The sequence below is a fragment of the Silurus meridionalis genome, chromosome 7, assembly GCF_014805685.1.
Source record: "Silurus meridionalis isolate SWU-2019-XX chromosome 7, ASM1480568v1, whole genome shotgun sequence".
Classification (NCBI taxonomy): Eukaryota; Metazoa; Chordata; class Actinopteri; order Siluriformes; family Siluridae; genus Silurus; species Silurus meridionalis.
Genome location: NC_060890.1, coordinates 11,714,241 through 11,736,687, shown reverse-complemented (window position 1 = coordinate 11,736,687; position 22,447 = coordinate 11,714,241). Strand labels below are relative to the sequence as shown.

At 37.0% G+C, this 22,447-nt stretch overlaps 3 protein-coding genes and 1 long non-coding RNA gene across 7 annotated transcripts; 2 read left to right on the top strand and 2 right to left on the bottom strand.

Annotated features, from left to right (window-relative positions):
* Window positions 1–1,350: 1,350 nt before the first annotated feature.
* LOC124388928 (archaemetzincin-2) lies at window positions 1,351–5,233 on the bottom strand. Of its 3 annotated transcripts, none has more exons than XM_046854061.1 (7): window positions 5,095–5,233; window positions 4,213–4,544; window positions 3,962–4,135; window positions 3,601–3,729; window positions 2,814–2,977; window positions 1,897–2,073; window positions 1,351–1,777 (listed from the first exon to the last, which is right to left on the bottom strand). In XM_046854061.1, the coding sequence occupies exons 2-7, from the start codon at window positions 4,493–4,495 to the stop codon at window positions 1,646–1,648; spliced, it is 1,059 nt and encodes a 352-aa protein (XP_046710017.1). In that variant the 5' UTR covers window positions 4,496–4,544; window positions 5,095–5,233; the 3' UTR covers window positions 1,351–1,645. The 3 variants fall into 3 exon arrangements, with proteins under 3 accessions (XP_046710017.1, XP_046710016.1, XP_046710018.1); XM_046854060.1 differs by having other exon boundaries at window positions 4,213–4,556; window positions 5,095–5,231; XM_046854062.1 differs by having other exon boundaries at window positions 1,904–2,073; window positions 4,213–5,229.
* Window positions 5,234–5,457: 224 nt separating this feature from the next.
* On the top strand, window positions 5,458–6,956 carry LOC124388929. Its single transcript, XR_006926489.1, has 2 exons — window positions 5,458–5,498; window positions 5,731–6,956. It is a non-coding gene; the product is annotated as an uncharacterized LOC124388929 (long non-coding RNA).
* gna13a (guanine nucleotide binding protein (G protein), alpha 13a) lies at window positions 6,627–11,286 on the bottom strand. The gene is made up of 4 exons (XM_046854059.1): window positions 10,878–11,286; window positions 10,032–10,258; window positions 8,484–8,534; window positions 6,627–8,353 (listed from the first exon to the last, which is right to left on the bottom strand). Exons 1-4 carry the CDS (start codon window positions 11,155–11,157, stop codon window positions 7,781–7,783), a joined length of 1,131 nt encoding a protein of 376 aa, XP_046710015.1. The 5' UTR covers window positions 11,158–11,286; the 3' UTR covers window positions 6,627–7,780.
* Window positions 11,287–11,734: 448 nt separating this feature from the next.
* On the top strand, window positions 11,735–21,857 carry rgs9b (regulator of G protein signaling 9b). 2 transcript variants are annotated; one of them, XM_046854057.1, is made up of 19 exons: window positions 11,735–11,970; window positions 13,404–13,500; window positions 14,753–14,803; window positions 15,114–15,220; window positions 15,351–15,402; window positions 15,573–15,631; window positions 15,712–15,788; window positions 15,895–15,976; window positions 16,303–16,365; window positions 16,931–16,960; window positions 17,856–17,917; window positions 18,020–18,133; window positions 18,219–18,334; window positions 18,559–18,646; window positions 18,806–18,944; window positions 19,024–19,106; window positions 19,229–19,352; window positions 20,710–21,134; window positions 21,228–21,857. In XM_046854057.1, the coding sequence occupies exons 1-19, from the start codon at window positions 11,905–11,907 to the stop codon at window positions 21,382–21,384; spliced, it is 1,992 nt and encodes a 663-aa protein (XP_046710013.1). In that variant the 5' UTR covers window positions 11,735–11,904; the 3' UTR covers window positions 21,385–21,857. The 2 variants fall into 2 exon arrangements, with proteins under 2 accessions (XP_046710013.1, XP_046710014.1); XM_046854058.1 differs by lacking the exons at window positions 20,710–21,134; window positions 21,228–21,857 and having other exon boundaries at window positions 11,757–11,970; window positions 19,229–19,832.
* The last annotated feature ends 590 nt before the right edge of the window (window positions 21,858–22,447 follow it).

Here is a 22,447-nt window from a genome sequence, read left to right as displayed (position 1 = left end):
GCATCTCTGATCAGTCTTCTCCTTGTATGAGCTGAAAGTTTAGAGGGACGGCCAGGTCTTGGTAGATTTGCAGTGGTCTTCCATTTCAATATTATCGCTTGCACAGTACTCCTTGGGATGTTTAAAGCTTGGGAAATCTTTTTGTATCCAAATCCGGCTTTAAACTTCTCCACAACAGTATCTCGGACCTGCCTGGTGTGTTCCTTGTTCTTCATGATGCTCTCTGCGCTTTAAACGGACCTCTGAGACTATCACAGTGCAGGTGCATTTATACTTGATTCCACACAGGTGGATTCTATTTATCATCATTAGTCATTTAGGTCAACATTGGATCATTCAGAGATCCTCACTGAACTTCTGGAGAGAGTTTGCTGCACTGAAAGTAAAGGGGCTGAATAATTTTGCACGCCCAATTTTTCAGTTTTTTATTTGTTAAAAAAGTTTGAAATATCCAATAAATTTCGTTCCACTTCATGATTGTGTCCCACTTGTTGTTGATTCTTCACAAAAATTACAGTTTCATATCTTTATGTTTGAAGCCTGAAATGTGGCAAAAGGTCGCAAAGTTCAAGGGGGCCGAATACTTTCATGAGCACTGTGTATATATATATATATATATATATATATATATATATATATATATATATATATATATATATATATATATATAAATAAATAAATGTGAAACTTGGCAGACGTATACCTTTGACCCTGCTGTAGTTACAGTGTAGTACAGATGTAGGCAACAGATCATTACAACAAAGAAGGAAAAAAAGTAAATGTGAGATTCACTCTGGGTGTGATTCAGTTGCAGTTTTACAATTAGAAACAAAATTGATGGTATAAAAAAGGTGTTTTTGCTAGAATATAGACAAAATGCATGATTGGGTGTGTACTGCAGTATTAGGGCACTTTACACATTAAACAATGACTCAATACAAAGCATTCTGTACATGCTGCACAACAGTATCATTTTATTTTGTTCTCTAATAAGTTACTAACATTTTTATTCAATGAGGATTTTGTTCAGCATCTTGAACAACTGCATCAACCTCATGATTTCGGACCAATTCTTTCTTTGACACAACGTTGCATCTTAATGTTTCTTTAGGTAAATTCAGGTCAACATAAACTTATGGCTGATTTACTGTAAATGCTAGACACTTGTACTAATGATTGTCAGGTTAATACAGAGTTTATGATTGTTCTTTTATTCTTTATTATTTTACAATGACTGTACTAGGAATATTAAAACTAAGAGCAGTTTAATTTTAAACTGCTCTTAATCTCCTCATTTCAACCACACTACAACTATTATAACTTATACAATTATTTAATTAATACTGCTGTAAAAGAAATACTTGTAGTGTACATTCACAAAAATATATTTTATGTGTCTTGAATAGCAATAAGATGTTCACACAATGGCACTTTACCTTTTTTTATTCAAATGAATATATTTCATACACATCTAATCAGTGTTATACATTTTAAAGTCATATTTTTGTAGTAAATATCTGTTTTCCATATTAAAGTGTCAGTACAGAAAACCAATGCATTGCAATGCAATCTTCTTTGATTGACTGATGACATAACTACCAAACATTATATATTATGTCTTCTCGTCTACTAATATGTAAGATATTTAAAGTGTGTCATCTGCCAGTTTGCACAAACACTTACATAACCACTGTCTGAAGTATTGGAAAGCTTGTGTGGGTTTTCCTGACTGATGTTCAGAACTTTCAGCTGCATTCTCTATCCATTGTAGCAAAGCCTGCAAGAGACATTTCACAATAAACTAACGTGTCAGACGACACAGTTCAGTGAATTTACTGCCTTTGCTTAATTATTTGAGACAGGTAACATTTTGGCTCCTTCAAGAAACCATCCTACCTTGTACCTGTCAGCAATCCTAAAGCCAATGGCACACTGTAGTTTCCTGAGGCAGATGGGGCAAAGATCAGGTGGACGACGATCTGATTCGTCTAAATGGTTGGATCCTTGCATAACACACTGGAGCCATTGGCAGTGCTTGACCCCAAATATGTGCCCAATCTCATGAGTCAAAGTCTGCAAATACAGCAGAAAAAAAACTAAACATCATAAATAAGAATCCAAAACTGATATTCTAAAATCATTAACACAAACCCTGAGCAATAATTTAAGATATAGAAAGGTGGTGAACAGGGTGGTATGGAGACGGATAATCCGCTATGGTGACCCCGTAATGGGAGGAGCCGAAAGAAGAAGAGATATATATTAGGGCTGTCAAATTGTACACGTTAATAACGTTATCGCGAATTAATTTTTAACGGCACAGTGTTATTAACACGCAAATCATGCAGCATGCATTTCTGTTTGACCATTTTTCATTAACATGTATAAATAAATATAAAAGAGGCGAAATTAAAACCATGAATGCAACACATTTATTCACATCCTTTATTTAGTCAGAAATATAAAAAAGAAAACTTCAATAAAATATAATATTTAATCACTAAACATTTGTTTTACTCACCAAGTCTAGAACAGATAAAAAATGTGCGATTAAGTTGCGATTAAACACGAGTTAACTCATGACAATCATGCGATTAATCACGATTAAATATTTTAATCGATTGACAGCGCTTATATATGTGTGTGTGTGTGTGTGTGTGTGTGTGTGTATATATATATATAGAGAGAGAGAGAGAGAGAGAGAGAGAGAGAGAGAAGTAATTTCACTCTGCTTACAATAAAATTTTTACATAAATATTGTACACTCATGGTTTAAATAGGGTTGGAAATACTATTTTAAGGTCCAGTCACACCTTACAGGAGCGGAGGAGCAGAGTGCTGCTAATGGGAGGTGTGTAGTAGCTCTGGAATACACTGTAGTCCCCTGGCTTCAGTTTTATTGCCTTCTTTAACCGTCCGGCATAACTCCTTTTGTAGAAATCATTATCATACCTAGCAAAGCTGAAAACGCCCATACCTTCAAGACAGAGTGCTCATAGTTAGACCAACTGTTCACAGCAATTTGTGCACAAAGGATACAATTATAAACGTAAATGTTATATAAAACTTTGTCTCATTACTTAAAAAAAATATATATATTAGTGTTTACATTTTACCAGCTTATTAAAATGTATTTATGTAATTTAAGCAGTCTTGTTTATTAGATTTTAAAATTAACACTAGTGACAAAAAGAAAGAAAGAAAGAAAGAAAGAAAGAAAGAAAGAAAGAAAGAAAGAAAGAAAGGTTTATTTGCTACATATACATTATAGCACAGTGAAATTATATATATTCTTTTGCATATCCCAGCTTGTCAGAATGCTGGGGTCAAAGTACCGGGTCAGCCATTATACAGCAACCCCGGAGCAGATTGGGTTAAAGGCCTTGTTTAATGGGCAGCTTGGCCGTGCTGGGGCTTGAACCCCCAACCTTCTGACCAGTAATCCAAAGCATTAACCACTGAGCTACCACTGCTCAAAAAGCCATATCCTGAATGTGCAAACTCTAATTTGGTCATAAACCATAACAGGGAAATGCAAAAAAAGAGGACAAGATAGCATGCTGAAAGGCAAATCTGACAATAACACCAGTGAGATATCACCTTCAGTGAGTGACGCTTGACCAAAGACAAAGTTCCAGGAGTCTTTTGGGTACAAATCAATCATGGTGATACCAACAATGCAAAATGCATCTTTTGGCTTCCTCTTTTTCAAAAATTCCAACAGGTCTCCTATGAAAAGGGAGAAAAAGTTTGGAGAAAAAAAAACCTGAATATAACAAGACACAAATAAATTGAAAAAGTGAAAGAGGTGAATAGATGAAGATCACTAAAGAGCTACGCCACAATTTTCTAGTCTGTAGACTGACTGCCCTCTGCAGGGCATCGGCTAAAGTGGCCTAAATCCATCTCAACATTTTCCAAGCAGCCACAATAGGCATGCCATTTTGAATATAGTGCTCACCTGCATGAAGCTGCAGGTTATTTGTGTTACTGTTGACACGAAATGCGCAGTTAGTGGCTGCTACAGTTACAGTTGGTAAAAGCTTGACCATCAGGCCATAATAAAATGCCTCACAGTATTCCCTCAGCCACTCCACATACTGCTCAGTGATCCCTGCTCCATCCCCAAAGGACCCTGTGGACCACATAAACATGTTACAAGCAACTTACCCTGTATACAACATTGCATCATATGAGGAGGTTTTGACTAACCAATAGTTTGTATATAAATGGTCTTGTGGCCGGAGTCGGGTGTACTGCGGTATGGGTTGGTGTAGAAGCTCTGGAAGTCCTGAGGATCTTCAGGGTGGGCAGAAATCCAGTCAGAATCAGAGTGAATGGTGATTGCAGTGAAAAGTGGACTGACAGGGAGGAGACCCTCCTCAAGAAACCGCTTTTCCTCTCTGCTGTACTCCTCATAGGCCTCTATGAGATCCTTACGAGTAGAGAGAAGGACTGAGCGAAGCTTCTCCACAGGATGTTCTAGGCACTGCATCTGGAGTGTGTTATCTCAGCAGTTTATGATACTAGAAGACCTTCAAGATCTATGGATAAAACTTTCACAAGGCACTAGTTAATATTACATCCTTTAAGTAACACTTCCATGCACACATCATCTGAGGTGCAACTCAAAGGTTTCTATCTCCAGTCCTTTTCTCACTCCTGAACACACGAGACAAGATTCATATATCTTATTTATCATGTCAGTCAGGAAGTGTGCGTTGGAAGCAAGGAAACCTTACAAATGTGCAGCTCAGTGGATCCCCAGGACTGAATTGGAGATTTTTTTAAACTAATACAGGTCCTTCACAATCTGTTATCTCCTGCTTCTATGCTTTTCGGTTTCTATAAACATTTACAACTACAGGAAACATTTCCGTTCATCCATACTGACGCACAAAGCCTTTACCGCAGTTCTGATGAAGATCTTTAACGTCACATGTTGCTGATATGTGAATTTCTCTTCACGGCTGAACCCCAATTAAAGCGATAAACACAGACAGTGTGGGGGAATGTGAATCTCCTGGACTTTCCCCAGAGTGAGATCAGAACTGCTTTCGCTTTAAAATACCTTTTCTGATTCACGTTCATTACCTGTCATGCTAATGGAAAGACTTGTCACAGGAAAACCACAATTCGCTGATCAAACATACAATCTTCAAACTATTACAAAAGTCGCCAGTAAACAAAACAACACAGAAAAACAGCGAAAGGACGTCAAATCAGGGGATGACGTCATACTACTAAATCACGTGTTGTGGCTGTTAGCGGCTTTGTGAGGGTTTCCGGGTTTGGAGCCTTCTTCAAGATAAAAGTTACAAATCGATATATTATACATCTATAAAGCACAAGTCTATCTGTCAATACACTTAATCGTGCTTTATAAATCACTTTCATTCAAAAAACACCACTCCTGTTATTCACAGACCACAGACACACTTCTTATGCTGTAAAAAACAAAAGTGAAACCATTTCTTGCTCTTAATCATGGCCAACATGTGCGTCAACAGCTCTTAAGCAAATCTCTCACCTTTTCCAGATTATTTGAATCACATTGTTAAGAAAATAACCAAATTATTATTATTTAGAAGATATAGATTGAAACTGAGTTTCTGTTGAGGGCGTGAAAACCTCTTCTCTATCGTATTCCCTTCACACTGAATTTTTCCCCCGTATGAATGTAATGCGTTATTAATATATATTTTAATGGAACCACTTCATACTGTCCAGGGTGGACCTGAAGCCTATCCTGGAAACAATCTCTCAATGTGATGCCTGTTCATCTTATGGCAACTGAGGTCCACACCCACACCTCTTGAGGACAATGTATTTAGCCAAATCATCTACTGGCATGCTTTGGTATGTGGGGAGCAAAATGAAGAATATTGTGAAACCCCATTGATATTGGAAGAACATGCACAGAAACTGTAAGCAGAGTTCAACCTGAGCTCAGATTTAACTCAGAACACTGGAGCTGAGGTAGCAACAATATTTGGTGCACCACTGACCTGCCATTAATAAAGCTGGTAATAATCATTAATTATAACAAAATCGTATTTGCAGTAAAACAGCATTTTAATGTAAATGTTAGCAGGAGATCAAGAACACCAACAAACTCAAAACTGAATTATCTTTGTAAAACAGATGGCTTTAATCAACCAAAGATAGTTATGCAAAAAAAAAAAAGAAAAAAAAAAAAACAACATTAAAGACTGACATTAAATGATATTGATACTGTACAATAATAATTTCAGAACTAAACACTACAAGAAATTCTGTTGCTAAACTTGGGCACCAATCCCAGTTTTTTATGAAAGTCAGATTACAGGATGGTGATGAATAAGGTTTAGACCCACAGAACATAACGTTATGTATACAACCGGGTAGGCACTATAAAACGTTCATATTCTCAGTTACATATGGAAGCCAACATAAGATCTAAAAGGATTTTCTCATGAGGCCATCTTCATCACTGCCAAAAGCAGCCAGTGAAGTGACAAACTGAAATACACCAGAGTTATTAATAACACCGTATTTCAGTTTGAGGTGAGTACTAAATGTTTGTCTATTTTGGAACGAAATATACTTCATGAAATAAAAGAAAAGACAAAAAGCCCCACAAACCCTGAAAATTGTTCACACAGGTTGTTCATTATTTATTAGATAGGGCATACAGTCCGTTTGGCCTAAGCGGCTTCTGCACTGAAGCCATATGTACACATTTATTATTTTGGTACATTAATTGTGATAATCCACTTTAGGAAGGTTTTAATGCACAATTCTGTCTGCACTTCATTCGAGTGATAAGGCAAAAGTGAAAGATGAACAAGCAATTGTTTTTAAAAACAAACAAACAAAGACTCTACAGACAAGGGCTTTATACAACATAGAATCTGTATAACAAAAAAACAAACAAAAAAAAAACCATTCAGACTTTCCCTTTTATACGGCACAAAGACAATAGTACTACATACACAGGTACCTTATAATGGAGTGCACCGATATGGGATACGTTTTTCATAGTGGGATATTACAAGACTCACCGAATCCTGAAATGGTGAAAAGGAGTCTCTAATCCCGGTCATGGAAGTCCACCAATAACATGTCTATAACGTATATTTACAGCCCCTGAGTCTCAGCAGTTTATCATTCATCTTGGAGTGTGACTAATAACATTTACCACTTTACTTTAAGGCATGTCCAGACATGAAAACACACAAAATATTATCTTTAAAAAAGTTCTTAAAATTGATATTTTTGCATTAATGGTCTGAACAGTGGTAGTGGGGCAGTAGTAGCTTTGTGTCAGTGTAAGTTGCATCTGCCAAATAGAACAGATGGCCAACTGCTGGTCATAAGTGATGAATTCTTTAAATTAACACAAAATGAAATCTCTGTTCAGCACCAGTGGATTATCCAGACTGGAGAAAAGTGTTGTACTGATTGTACTGACAGTAGCAGAGATGCTGTGTGTTCGATTAAATCACCAAACATGGTGGTGTTTTATAGTTTATAGAAACATTTTAAATAAAACAATTAAAAGTGGCACTGATGGTAATAATATAGACAAGTGACTCAGCTTATTGGAATAAAACAGACGACAAAAAAAATAAAAAAATTTAAAAAAATAAAAAAAAATTAGGAGGGAAAGTAGTCACATCTTTGCAGGGAATAATTTGCCTGTGGGTTTTGCTTTTTTTCAGGGTAGTTACTAAATCACTTGTACTAGAATTAAAACCTCATTAAAAGTGGAAAGCTCTTTAGCATTAGGGCAAGTCCGTCATTGTAACATAAGCTGCTTCAAATTTTCATGCAGGATTGTGTCCTTGACATCTCGGAAGACAAGGCGGATGTTCTCTGTGTTAATGGCTGTGGTAAAGTGATGGTAGAAGGGTTTCACCTGCTGTTCACGTCGCTTACCACGGAAGCATTCCACCAGGAACTTCTGTACATCGGCCAGATTGTGGGGATCTTCATTGAAGTCAGGAAAATATTCAGCGATAGACACAGTCTGTACTTTCTCCTCCAGCAGGTCTGTCTTATTAAGGAAAAGAATGATGGATGCTCTAGAAAACACACGATTGTTGATGATGGTGTCGAATATGTTGAGTGACTCCATGAGCCTGTTGGTCTGACGGTCCTCCATTAGAACCTGGTCATACTCACTAGATGACGCCAAAAAGAGCACAGAAGTGACACAGTCAAAACACTCGAACCATCGTCGACGCTCTGACCGCTGCCCGCCCACATCCACCATCTTGAACGGAACGTTCTTGATCTCAAAGTCATACTCGTGGATGCCCTTTGTAGGCTTCCGTGCCAGAAGTATGTCCTGTTGGGTTGGTAAATAATCCTACAAATAAAATACATAAACCAATAAATAAATTTAAACCATAAAACAATCCATCCAAAAGAACTTTACTATGAATAAATGATCCTTTTTAAAATGGTCTATTTTTCAAGTTTAAAGTCAATAGATTTACCGGCGCTCCAATTCTATCCAAACTGTCCAGGAAATATTTTACTGATTCACCCTAAACAGAAGAAAGAAAGAACAGAGCATTACTATCCAGCAACTGACATTCCATCAATCCTATATGACATCCAGCAACTTTCACAGTAATAAAAGTAAACTTTTTTCTTGAACTTGAAGACATTAATGAGAATTTTACTTAAAAGCAAAAAAAAAAAAAAAAGCATGAATAGAAAGTCAGTTATGAAATGCTACACAACTTTGTGCATTACGAGGTACTTCTAATTACTTCACATAACAGTTGTGACCTTTGCCTCTCAGTACTCAATCTTAAACAGTAAATCACCAGTTTTTCCCAATCCCTTATTCCCTCTTTATGTAGAGAACAGCACTGGGCTTAGAGTCAGGGTGACATTGTTTGAATTTGTTCCTGGATCTTAAAATTCACATGATTCAACAAATCCTGAAAGCACTGAACTAAATTTCAAAAGGGGCCAAAAAAAAGCAAAAAACTGCTAAAGGAAAAAGAAAGGGGAAGAAAAGATTCTGACCACATGACAGGGGGTTTCACTTTCTGTTGTGAACCACCGTGTAACGACCCTCATGTTAATTTTTTAGACTTAAGACTGTAGTAGGCAATAAGCAAATCTATAAAATATCTTGAAATCTATTAAACAAACAAAAAACACAATCTAATATAAAGACCACCTCAATTAGTCATTATCACTGTTTAATGAGGTGTGGTGTTGGACTAAAATGGTTCAGCAATTACACCTACAGAATATGATAGAATCTAAGGGGGGTGTGTGTGTGTGTGTGTATATGTGTATATATATATATATATATATATATATATATATATATATATATATATGAAAAATATATCTACACAGATATGAATAAGAGGTGCACTAATGTGTTTCTTTGGCCTATCATTATTGGTTACAGAACTCCACAATTAATTTATATTTTACACACACACACACACACACACACACGGCAAAACTCAAAGTAAATAGTTATTTAAACAATATCACTATTCCAAATTCAGGAATAAAAAAAAATGTGTATCCATTCATAAAATATATAAAACTATATTTATGTAGTTATGAGGCATGTCACAGAAATCCATTTCAGCTAAAAAAAAAATTAATTAAAAATGTTTAAATAAACATCAGAAACCTTCAATTCTTTTAAGTGTAAAGATCTTGTCTGCCTCACCCTTCTGGTTTTAATTAAAGTAAAATATAGATCTGTATTTCACCTCTTAGTGTATAACAAGAAATGGAATTTCAGGAAGAAATGATTTCAGCTTGCAACTAATCATGCCAAACAGAGCTCTGACACACACCACCATACTAACTCAAGAAAATTACAAAATGAAGTGGAGAAAGTGTTACAGCATGCCTGCAAGGTAGAGCACATTAACAGCAATATATTTACTTCCAACAATAACATCAAAACAATAATATCAATGAATATGAGCTGTATGGCCCTTGTGATGATATATGGGCTGCATGTTTGTGTGCGTGTGTGTGTGTGTGTGAGAGAAACTCACCAACTGGAACTCTCTTCTCCGGTCGTATGCACTCTGAATGCTGCTGTCAGCCCACAGGGTGTGGATGGAAGGCAGATAATGCAGGAAGACTTTGGTCTCCACAATTCCCTGAGCCATCATGGCCGAGCGTGTGTCGAAGGCCATCAGGACCTCGCCGTGTGTCTGGTTAGAGGAGTCTCCCCATGGGATGTGCAGCTTTTCTCTGGCATCCACCAGTACTCGGATTCCTACACACACACACACACACACACACACACACACACACATATCCAATCACATGAGAGCACCTAAAAGTGATTAGATATATAAAAGCACACACGTTGTGCTACTTTTTCCAGTTCAGACAGATTCTAATCAGCATATATGTGAAAGATGAGGCCATAAACACACACTGATTTCATTTTGAACAACAAAAACACAGGCTTAGCCAGCTAGCTAAGGGAAAAGAACCTTAAAACTATCCGAGCTGACAATTTTGTCAACCCGAGTCACTTTAGGAAGTAGTGGAAAAGCTCATTTATCATCTCACGTGATTCAGTGTGGCGTGTAAAATGTGATTTTACCCGATTTTATCGACTGAAACGCGTAGTTTTGGGATAGTTTTGGGTGAAGTACAAGGCGTGGCGCGAAGCCGGAGAGTGAGCTGAAGTGAGCAGAGCTACTGCGGCTAACTCCGCTTCTGGTGGCTTTTATACGCTTTTACCGCGAGTCTTATCGCACAGAGAAAAAACTTCGCCACGGAAATCACTTTTCACTGTAAAATAATCGAAGGGTGGAGTCCGGACACGCCAAAACGCGTTACCGACCTATAAAGAAGAGTGTGCGGGGTTGATGAGAAAGTCCTACCTTTGATAATATTGCTGTAGATAGTAGCCCGGAACTCTTCTCTGGCCCGCTGATCGAAGTCCTGGCCATGAATTATGCGCATTTGCTTCAGGAAAGTTGACTTGCCGCTCTCGCCTGCTCCGAGCAGTAATATCTTCACCAGGCGCTTCACGTACGTCTTCTCCCGATTAATCAACCGGTCTATCTCTTTAGATTTCCTCTGCTGTTCGACTTCGTTGCTGGACAGCAGACAACTGGGGATACAAACTATCGCCGTCCGGGAGGGCAGGAAATCAGCCATTTTTGTAGTAACGACTTCATGGATCCCATCACTGACGAGGGCGCGCTCCCGTGCGCGTGCACAAAGCTGGGCGGTAACTTTCGCGTCGAGTTGCTCGGGCCGCAGCCCCTCTGCTGATCTCAGGTCATTGCGAGGGGACAAAAAACCTTTGAAAAGAAGTGATAAAATATTCACCGTGCTTAGAATTTCGAGATCGTAAACTGATCTGGGATATCTATTTTCTGTTTATTAGATGAACATGTATCAGGGTGATAAGAATGTAACAAAAAAAAATGTAGACGTGAGATATAAAACATGCACTGATTTGTTACAAAGCGGTGCGTTTTCTTTGCCCGTAATTATTCGTTGCATTAAAATATATCAACCCACAATAGATTAAATAAAGTACACTTATAAGTTGCAAACTGCCATTGTTTGTTCTATTGAGAAAGCCCATATAACAATGAGCCGGTGGTGACGACGCGCCCTCTGCTGGTGGTGTGAGTGTAAAACAGCTCCCCTCGGCTTTCTCTGCAGGATGTGACAGGTTTTACTTGTGGGAGCGGAGCTGCTCGCTGATTGGCGGAGACCAGCATCGTCTTTGTGGATATCAATATGATAATAAGAGGAGATTAGACGCCGGGAGAATCGGAAATCCTCACACGCCTGCCCGAGATCTCTTTGGTCATAATTTGTATTGCTTGGTCCTTGTCAGTCATCAGACTGTCAGCAGCATTTTGTAATCGAAGAAAAAAAAAACACACCAACATGACTATAAGAAACGTGCGGGATCATGGCCAGCGTTACAGACCGCGGATGGCTTGTCTGAAAAAGGTGGGTTGACAACCAAAACATCATCATCATCATCATCATCATGCAAGATTTTTGTGTCATTCAGCACAACACATGGGTTTCCCAGCGTGATTTTCTCTATTGATTGACAGTGTAAACCTGAATTACTGTATGATTGTTTTCTTTCAGCCAATCTGAGTTTCACTGGGTTACAATTTTGCTGAATGAAATACATGAATATATTTGGTGCTTTTTAAATTTTCATACACCTGAATAACTCTATACTTCACCAGAACATTTACATGATCTTTGTATTTCTTTTTGCCTAATCAGGCGTATATAAACATATACAGCCACACAGCACTGTAAGAATTACTTATTAATAGTGTTGTTACTGTGCCAGACAGTGTCTCGTGAAATATTTATCTGAATAAAATGAGCAATACAGAAAAACTGTGTGCTAAACTATCTTAAGCCTGTCAGGCAGTCCTTCTACCTGCAAATAAATTGTCCACTATATTAGGTATAAGAATTAGGGTCGTTTTATCACCACCTTGTCGCTACAATGAAATCACACACAACAATTAGCAATGTCTGCGTAAATCACATTTTGAAGTAAACAAATGAGTGTTGTTGTGCGCAAAAAATCAGACACTTAGTTGCTTTTGGAATTATAAAAGACCAATCATTTGGCTAACAACTCTCTGTGATCAGGATGATGGTGCATGAGTCCCCAAATCATCTTCAAAAGCCAGACACCCTTAGAAAGCTAATAGCAACTTCAAACAGCTATAGAGAGACACCAATCAATCAGCCGCTATATTTCAAAGAGGTCACCCATCAGAAAATGAAACAGCATGTGAGAATCCAGCAGAGATGACTTCATGCTGGAATATTACAGGCTTCAGACCTTATAGCAGTTTACCTGTTGACAGTGGAAAGAGTGCTTTTGTTATTAGAAGATTTGCATTTGCTTAAATGTTTATAACCAAAAAATGTTGGTTAGCAGTAGGACAGCATGGAGTCAGCTTGGATTATGAATAAATGCCATAATGGATTTACATACATTTGTTAGATATGTACATTAATACTTCTTGGGATTCACTGAATGAATTTCCATCCCTTCCATCCTATCATGTGATGCAGTCTTACTCATATAGGCCAGGATGCTTTGCTGGGAAATTATATGCAGACTGATGAATATTAACCACTTAATTTCCATATGTGAAGAACAGAGGCTTGTTAAAAATTGAATGAATGACAAATTATCATCCAATTTAGCTAGGAATGACACTGAAGTTGCAGAAATATCATTAATATTTTATTTATACAGCACTTTATTCACACAAAGAAACACAACTTCTGCATTATTTATTTTGTAGAATTGTTTACCATCTTTTTTTTTGTGACTGAAATAGTGTCATGTTCCCTTTGCGTTAGTATGTTTTATTTTAATTTTGTATATATATTGACAGATGGAGGCTGTGGTGTTGGAAATGCAGGACCCTAAGACTGGAGTAAAGTCTCAGACCCAGAGACTTGTCATCACCACCATCCCTCATGCCATCACAGGTACAGACATACTGCTTCAAATGTCTTATTGTGTGTGGGCATGGAGACTGTAATGCAATAGAGAATCCTGTGAAATACACCTATTAGTACAAGACAATGCTTGGGACACTAATAGCTTTGACCTGCAGAGATTCTCCCACAATGCATTGAATTCCTGAGATTACTAGTTTCTGTATTTCAGTAAAACATGCATTAGAGTCCTCTTACGAAGTATCCATTGCCATGACAACCTCAGTGTGACTGGCTGCAATGAGTCCCTCCTTGAGACTGTCTGGTCTTAGGGAGAAAAGGCTTTTCTCTGCTTCATGCTTAGCTACAAAATCATGAAGAATCTGAAATGTGAAATGGGGGCAACCCATTTTCCTCTTTGTGCAATATGGTTAAAGTTATTCTTAGTACTGTTTGTGGAAAGTGTGTTTAGCATGGGGAGGACACCCGAGGTGTTGATGAATGATTTAGTGAAATCGCATGGATTGGATCAGCAGGCCCACCCTCCCTCCTCACTAATGAAGCTGCTCTGATTAAATCGCACAAACTACTACTTATTTGGCCACAAATTAAGAGAGCTCATGCTCACCCTGCATAAGTGAACCCAGTCATGACAATTGTTGTAAGATGTTCCAATGAGTTTACCCAAAAGCCTGTGTTTTTAAATAAAACATGTACTGAGGTTAAATGAATATTTAAACTGGTGCTTATTGAATAGAAGAACATTCATGTAAATTATAGATTTGTGTTGTTATGGTAATGGGTCCAACCGTAGTATGGATTTTCCGAAAGATGCTTAAATTTAAAAACCTCTTATTCTCTTATTCTTATTCCACTGTCTAATATTTGGCCTCCTTTTTGGTACTCCTTTTGGCAAGTAAACGGTTTATTACAATAACAATGTCCCATGTGTACTGAGGTTAATCAACAACTAATTTCCAAGCCTGTCATGAGCTCACAGAAGTGTTGAGTAAGGAAAAAAAAAACTGTTCTGCGCAGGGTGTATCAAAACACTGCATTTCTCTGTCTGTTATGCCATTTTTTTTAAATATCTGTGATATCTGACTTCACTTCTAGACATCATCTGTACTATATGTGTATGTAATAGGTAAGGCTTCAAGTAACTAACATAGTAGATATTAGAGGAATAAGTGAATTGTTCTGTGCTCTTGGTTGCAACATTTATCCATGTTCTCTGGCCTGGTGAAGTTATATTTCTTGATACTGACATAACCATACGCATATTTATTTCCATCTCATTCAGGAGAAGATATTGTTGAATGGATTTCTAATTGTTTCAAAATCAATACTACTGGTAAGTATGGGCATTTTCATTCTGCCAGTCAAAAGAAGTCAAATCTTCTTGCTTTCTTAGAGACAGAAAGAGATAGAGAACAGTTTTTGCAATTTGATTGCTAATTGCTAAATCGTGTATTGTTTTTTTTTTAACCACACTAACTTCACAACACTTTGACATTCTGACAATGACTGAAGTTGCGTACTCGGGTTTAGCCCGCCTTAATGTGCATGTTAAAATGCAAATTGTTTATACAAGTGTGTAGTAAAATATATATATGAGCTTTATCATTTGTGTAAGATAATGGTTCTGTCTTATTTGACTGTAGAGGCACAGGCCTTGGGCACCATGATGGTGGCATTTGGATACATTTACCCACTGCAGGACCACAAGAAACTTATCATCAAACCAGATGCCTCTCTCTATCGTTTTCAGGTAACCTCAAAGAATTTACCTCAGACAGTGAACTTTTTTTTATTATTATTACAGAGGATTCATATTTACTATCACTGTTTATGATAATGATATTAATAAGATAATAAAGTTGCTTGTTATTCTTTCACAGACACCATATTTCTGGCCTGCACAGCAGTGGCCAGTGGAGGATACTGATTATGGTCAGTGTTATACTTGTTTATTTTCTGCAAATATTTATACAGACATTTTATATTTATAAAGGTTTTTTATGTAGTAATTGCTGAACATCTGTCAATGAATGTTATATTATTTAAAAAGGGTTAATTATGCTCTATAGAAAATCTAATTGCTATATTTGTGAATTTTCCAGCAATATACCTGGCAAAGAGAAATATACGTAAAAAGGGAATGTTAGAGCTGCATGAACAGGTAAAGACTAATATCAGGCCACTGTTTCTATGGTATGTGTGGTGTTTATTATATGGAAAATAATACAGATTTTTAACCAGGAGCAGTACAGTCATCTATATAAATGGATGAATCACAAGTGGGACTTTATAGTGATGCAGGCAAAAGAGCAGTACAGGTCTGTCAGTTTTATATATTATATATCAATTATTTCACTGGTGTCACTCTTAAAAGTTTAGATGCTAGATTACAAGTGCATCACTATGTGTTTACTCCACACACAGGGCAGGGAAAGAGAGAAAAAAACCAGATCGGGTGGTTTTTGACTGCCAAGAGCGAGCCTACTGGGTAGTACACAGACCACCAGTAAGAGAATAAAGCAAACATTATTGCTTTTTTTTATCAATAGTTAAATAGGGCAAATAAAATTTCTATTATGCATTATTTATTCATTATTATCTTTAATTTAAAATTGCATTGTGTAGATTGCATGTTGATTCAAAACTGTATGCTGAAATCATTAATAAGTCATATGTTATTCAGAGAAACATCATTTTACTGTAAAATGTGACTGTATATCTATATACAATCATACATTTTTGCATTCTAACTGAAAGAAATTTACTTTTGACTCATATCAAATGACATGGATGAAATGTAATGTAATATTATTCCTACTATTCACCAAACAGCCAGGAACAGTTAGTGGGATGGACTATGGACTGGAACGACTTGTAGATCCCAATCAGGAGGAGGTAAAAAGGTAAGTTACAGTTGTAGAGTTTTCTCTGTGGACAAGCACAGCATATGCATAGTGCTGAGACTTCATCTGCTGCAGAAGAAAGTAGATAAATCTAATCTCTCAAGGACACTATCAGCTTATATGCAAGAGGATTTATACTATACTAATCTCACAGTTGCTGTGCAGATGAGCTTGCTAAACTTAGACATGATACTTTAAATTGGTTGGGCTAGAAGATGACTATTATATTAGATAATTCACTCGTCAGGATTTTGATATAAAGCTTTGAGTCTGACCGTTTTTCTATTGTCTCTTTTTTTTTTTTTTTTCCAGATTTATTTTCCTGACATTTCTGAAACGACTGACTCCTATGTGAAAGGAGATACCAGATGGAGATTGTCTTTACCTAATGTGAATTTATTTTTCAAATACTTAATAATTAAATAAGAATCATGAGCTTTAATGTATATTGTGGCTAAAATATTACGGAGACGATTGTTTATTCCACATAGGAATAAGCAATAAGAATAAGCAGTGATATGAGTTATTGTCCAGGTCTATTTTTAATTATATTTCAGAAAAAAACATCTGACTTCTACAGAAGAACTGTAAGTGGAAACCTTACATATATTTTTAATGCTACATTGCATATGTATGTGGAACGCATGCACACCTCCTCATTTAAGTACACATCCAATCAAACAACAGCACACTGCATAAAATGCAGATATTGGCCAAGAGCTTTAATGAATGTTCACTCCAAACATTAGAATGGCATAGGGAGTAATTGAGTACAACTGCTGATGTCCTTTGAAAATATAAAGTGTCTAGAGTTTACACCGAATGGTGCAGCAAAACAGAAACATTGAGTGAGCAACATTTTTATAGGTGGAAATACCCAGTCAATATAAAAAGTGAAATGAAAATGGTCTTAACCAAACACTTACTATTTACAACCCTGATACACGGAAAAGCATCTAAATACTTAGATACTTCCTGTCAGCTCAGACCAGTCTGGCCACTCTTCTTTTTTTTTTTATTTGCCTTTTTGTGTGTAAACTGTTATGTAAACTTTATGCAAAATTTTAGATCAGTCGTTTCTCGAACCAGCTCATCCAGCATTAACAGACATTACCATGACTAAAGTCACTGAGATCACATTATTTCCAATTTTCATGTTTGATGTAAACATTAACTGAAGCTCTTGGCCCGTATCTGCTTAATTTTATGCACTTTGCGGTTCCCACATAATCGGTTAAAAATACATCAACATTCAGGTGTACATTGCACTTTACAGCAAATCCTGAATTTAGATCATTATTAATGAATAAATTCAATTCATAATAATTTTTTAAAAGAATGCCAAAATGAAAGCATTTTCACTAGAGGCCTCACCCTTTTGGACGCAAAGGTGTGTGTGTGAATAAGTTATTTAACTGTTTTTATATATATGGCACATTTGAACACAAATTAGCTAATTATTTGATATTCTCCCTGCTGCAGATCATCTTCACTCAACAGTGCATCATGAGGCCAAGAGTGAAGTCCTCTGTGTCTATTGGGGCGTATGTCATATATCAAACCATTTTGCATTGTGAGAAAATAGTTTTAAATGTTTTTTTTAATACCCAAAATAACACGTATAATCCTGTTGTGTCTCACTGCAGCATTGTCAAGTACACAACAACTTACAAACAACATGACCCCTTCCTTTATCCATGCCTTCCAAGCAGCCCATGGTTAACAGATGATGTCACTTACTGGGACCTTAACATGCCAAAGTAAATACATTATTTTCTTATTTAGAATTATGGTGGTACTTTTGTGCGAGGTTGGGTAATAAACAGCTTGTGTTTTTGCTTGAAGTGTTGAAAATCCTACAAAAATGAGAGTGGAGCGCTGGACTTTTAGCTTTGGTGAACTGCTTTGTGATCCACGTGGACGAGCAGATTTTCGCCTTTTTCTGAAAAAGGAGTTCAGTGGTATGTAACATGAAATAAACATGTACAAACTTATTGCTTCTGAAACACATTTACACCAATGCTGTACACAAATGATCACATTTCAGACAGTTTCAGAATTTTGACTTTTATGCAAAGCACATGACACTTATAGGACACAGTTACAATGATGTCATAACACAGACAGCAGTGTGTCTGTTTTCATTGTGCTATGAGATTGGGAATTGTTTTCTTTTGATTAATAGGAGAGAATCTTGCATTCTGGGAGGCATGTGAAGATCTGAAATGGGGGGCTGCAGCTACAATGCAAGAGAAAGCCCAGCAGATCTACAAGTAGGTGTAACACTACATATTTTTGTGTTATGAAATCTACTCAAGTACTCCTTATACAAGAAATTATACACAATCCTCTTCATCTTTTGGTGCTTTCTAAGACTTTCTTTTTTCTAAGACATTTATCATTTAAATGATTTTAGTTAAATCTTTTTTTAGGACGTTCCTAGCTCGTGGAGCACCTCGTTGGATAAACATTGATGGAAAGACGATGGAAATCACTGTGAGGGGTCTGTCTCACCCACATCGCTATGTCCTGGATGCTGCCCAGACTCACATCTACATGCTCATGAAGAAGGTTAGCCATATCCCCTGAAACCGTCAGCACCAATAAGATAAATATAATTCTGATTTTAGAATTTTTGCTTTGCATTCAGGATTCTTATGGGCGATATCTTAAATCCTCTGTATTTAAAGACACCCAGAAAAAGGCTGTTGCTCCTGAGCCACACAAATTCAGGTTTGCTTTAATGTGCAAAGTATTAAGAATAATATATTTCTTTAATTGGAATGGTGTCGGTAGCAAGAGACACTGCCAGAGTGCAAATGCGATAACATGCCTGACATTTTGTTTTCTCTCAGTGATGCACAGCTGGAGCAGAATGCCAAGAAGCGAAGGCCCAGCCTGAGTCCCATCATCCTGAGACAGCAGGAGGAGGCGCAAAAAGCCAAGCTGGCTGCGAGCGGCCCTGTGGACATCACACAGGTTATGAGCAAACTGGCTCAAAAAAAATGAGGAAATAGAATAAACATAGCCGAAGCATTTTCACAGACTTATTTTTCTCTGAATGCTTCGCTAAGTAGAATACAATAGGTTTAGGCAATTTACTCCGTAAATACTGCAGACTGCTACATTTTAAATAATGATTTATTTAGTAGACTGCTCTATTAATTAAGGAATTTTATTATATACCAAGATTCTCATTTCTCATTTGTAATTAACTATTTGTTTCACTGTTACTATTTAATCACATGCTTTGTATTGAATAACTAAATATTAAGCTTATGCTTTATGGGATTAATTTTAAGGGATGATATGTTGAATGTGTTGTCCATCAGTCATGTCATTCTCGCATTTTTTTGTGTTCGAACTTTCACTTGCAAATAGTCCCTTTTGAGGCAAACCATTCTGTCCATTTCAGTGTTCTTAATCATACATATAATAAAGTTTTACATATTTTCCCAATTTGTTTCTGTCCATGTTGTCATATCATGTGTCTGTCCTTCATTAAATATCATTGTTTTGCATGTTTTTTCATAATATTGTAAAGTGTAAAAAATTACAGTATCACAAAAAGTCCCCTTAAATTTCAGCAATCATTTTATTATATCTTTTTAAGGGACAATACTATAGAAATGAAACTTGAATATATTTTAGAGTAGTCAATGTGCAGCTTGTATAGCAGTATAGCTTTACTGTCCTCTAAAAATCACTCAACATAAAGCCATTACTGTCAAAATAGCTGGCAACAACAGCAAGTACACCCTAAGTGATAACAGCTGTACGTTGTGTAACCGTGCAAAGCCACGTGTCCTATTCATCATATTCATTCTTTTGTCTGCTTGACAGGACCATACAAGTTTGAGTTTATTGTATATGGGCAGTTAAAATGTGGTGCTTTGCATACAGTTCTCTTATACTGAACACTGGATGTTCAACATGGCACCTCATGACCAACGTGAACTCATCTTTATACACAAGCAATACAGTGTATGAGCAGATAGGAATGACTGCAATTGTGGTTAGTCATTATTACTATTCATCAATAATTATTAGTCATTAGTGATTATAAGAAAAAAAGTGTTCAACTAAAGTTCAATTATAACCATCTAAATACTGAATTATGACTCCAATGGTGTTCCACTTCAAAGAGTTTCTTAATTGTAAACAATCTGTTACACAGTTCTAATATGCATTAGTAAATACATATTACTAAGGGCAGCCATAATGGCATATACAACATTATTTTTTATTTGTTCTTCTTTTGTGTTTTGTTTGTTCTAAAGGTTTTAATTACATTTGACTTTGGCTATTTAAACCTTTTGCTTCCTGTGTATTGCAGCTGTGTCGGTACACAGCGCCTGTGCCACACTTGGCTGTGTACACAGGCATGTGTGAGTCCCAGTCCACTGCCTCCCCGGGACTAATGACCCTGCCCAACAGTGCAGTGTGTCCTTCCCCAATAAGCGTGGCCATTGACAGCACCCCAGCCTCCGAGAGAAGATTTGACTGTGGGGTGCCTGTTTCATCTCATATCCCATCTATCACTGAAAGCTCGGAGGTCTCCGTTTCAGAGGATAGTCAGCCTATTGCATCCAAGTCCCGTGTAGCCCTATCACTCAGCAGAATCCTTCGGCGAGGATGTAATGCGCCGTCCATGTTTGCTAGTCTCTCACCAAAATGTGCTGTTACAGCAGGGGGAGGAAGAGTACAACCACTTGAAGTAGTGGAGCAACTTGCACAGCCCCAGCCCAAGAGGATTGCAAAGTTAGTAAAACCCACAAATAAGACACACAAAATACACATCTATGAAATAAGCCTGAGAGTTAATCCTATAATCCTATTCCTTTCGTACTACAGTTTTTTTCAGATCAAAGTCGACATCCCACCTGAATGCCGCATCTACCCTATTGACTCAGAAGATGAAGAAGAGGAGAGCCATGGTGCTGCACATGGGGGAGTCAAGGAAATCATATGCCCTTGGGAAACTGTCACCAAACATGATGGCGCAGGGTAGAGAGCTACTGTACGTACTACACAGAGGAAATGACAGACATGCAGAAAGATACATATATGTAATAAAGTGATCATGGTTCCCACCTAGGCATGCTCTGGAAGAAGATGTTTGAAGTAACAACATGTCAAACATGTCTGTATTTCTGATAGCTTTTAGGTAGTGCCTACATGTTCTAGTAGCTGGTAAAAAAGTACTTATATAGTATCATGGTAGTGGGATTTTATATTTGTATCTGCTTGTTCTGTTTGTGGGTATGACAAGTTGAGGCCTTATTTTAGCTGAGCTTTCTTTTAGCAAAATCGTCACTAAGCTGTTTAGTAATGCAAAGGTTTTGTACTTGTTTATTATTTTGTATTTATCAAAAATGCATTGACATACACTGTTTAAAGAAATCATCAATATTTTCATAGTTTTCCTTAGTATCTCCAGCAAGACAGCACACGGGAAATGTACTGTCTGAATGTATTACCTTTAAAGCGTTTACAGTTCACTACAGAATGTGATCATTGTTCATATTTGACTTGTGTAAGTGCCTAAATAAAATATGTAAAAAAGAAGCTGGCTACTGCAAATGATGATGTAGATGATGTAATCTATGCACAAGTCCATTGTGGGTCACATAAAATAATAAATAGCATATTCTGAGTTGTGGTGAAGAGGGTAACGTTGCTGCCTCACAGTTTGAGTGTGTGAATATGTGTCTTGCAATGAACTATTATTTCATCCAGGGTGTGTTCTCATCTCACACATAGTGTATTAAACAGGCTTCTAATTCCCTGTATATGTGATTAGGATAAAGTTTTTACTATTAAAAGTCTTTTAAGAGGCATTAAATTGACTGAATCAGGAAGGTCAGAGCTGGGAAAACACCTACAGTGTGCAGGATTGCAGTGTTATAAATGTTCCAGCAGGTGGCGCATAAGGAGAAGATATAAGAAGAACTGGGCGAGTCCATAAACCATCTGCAAGAAATAGTGTATTACCTCATTTACTGTATTGTCTAAGTTTTATTAAGATTACTTAGTGTAGCATACAAATAGGTTACATCTCATCACATTTATAT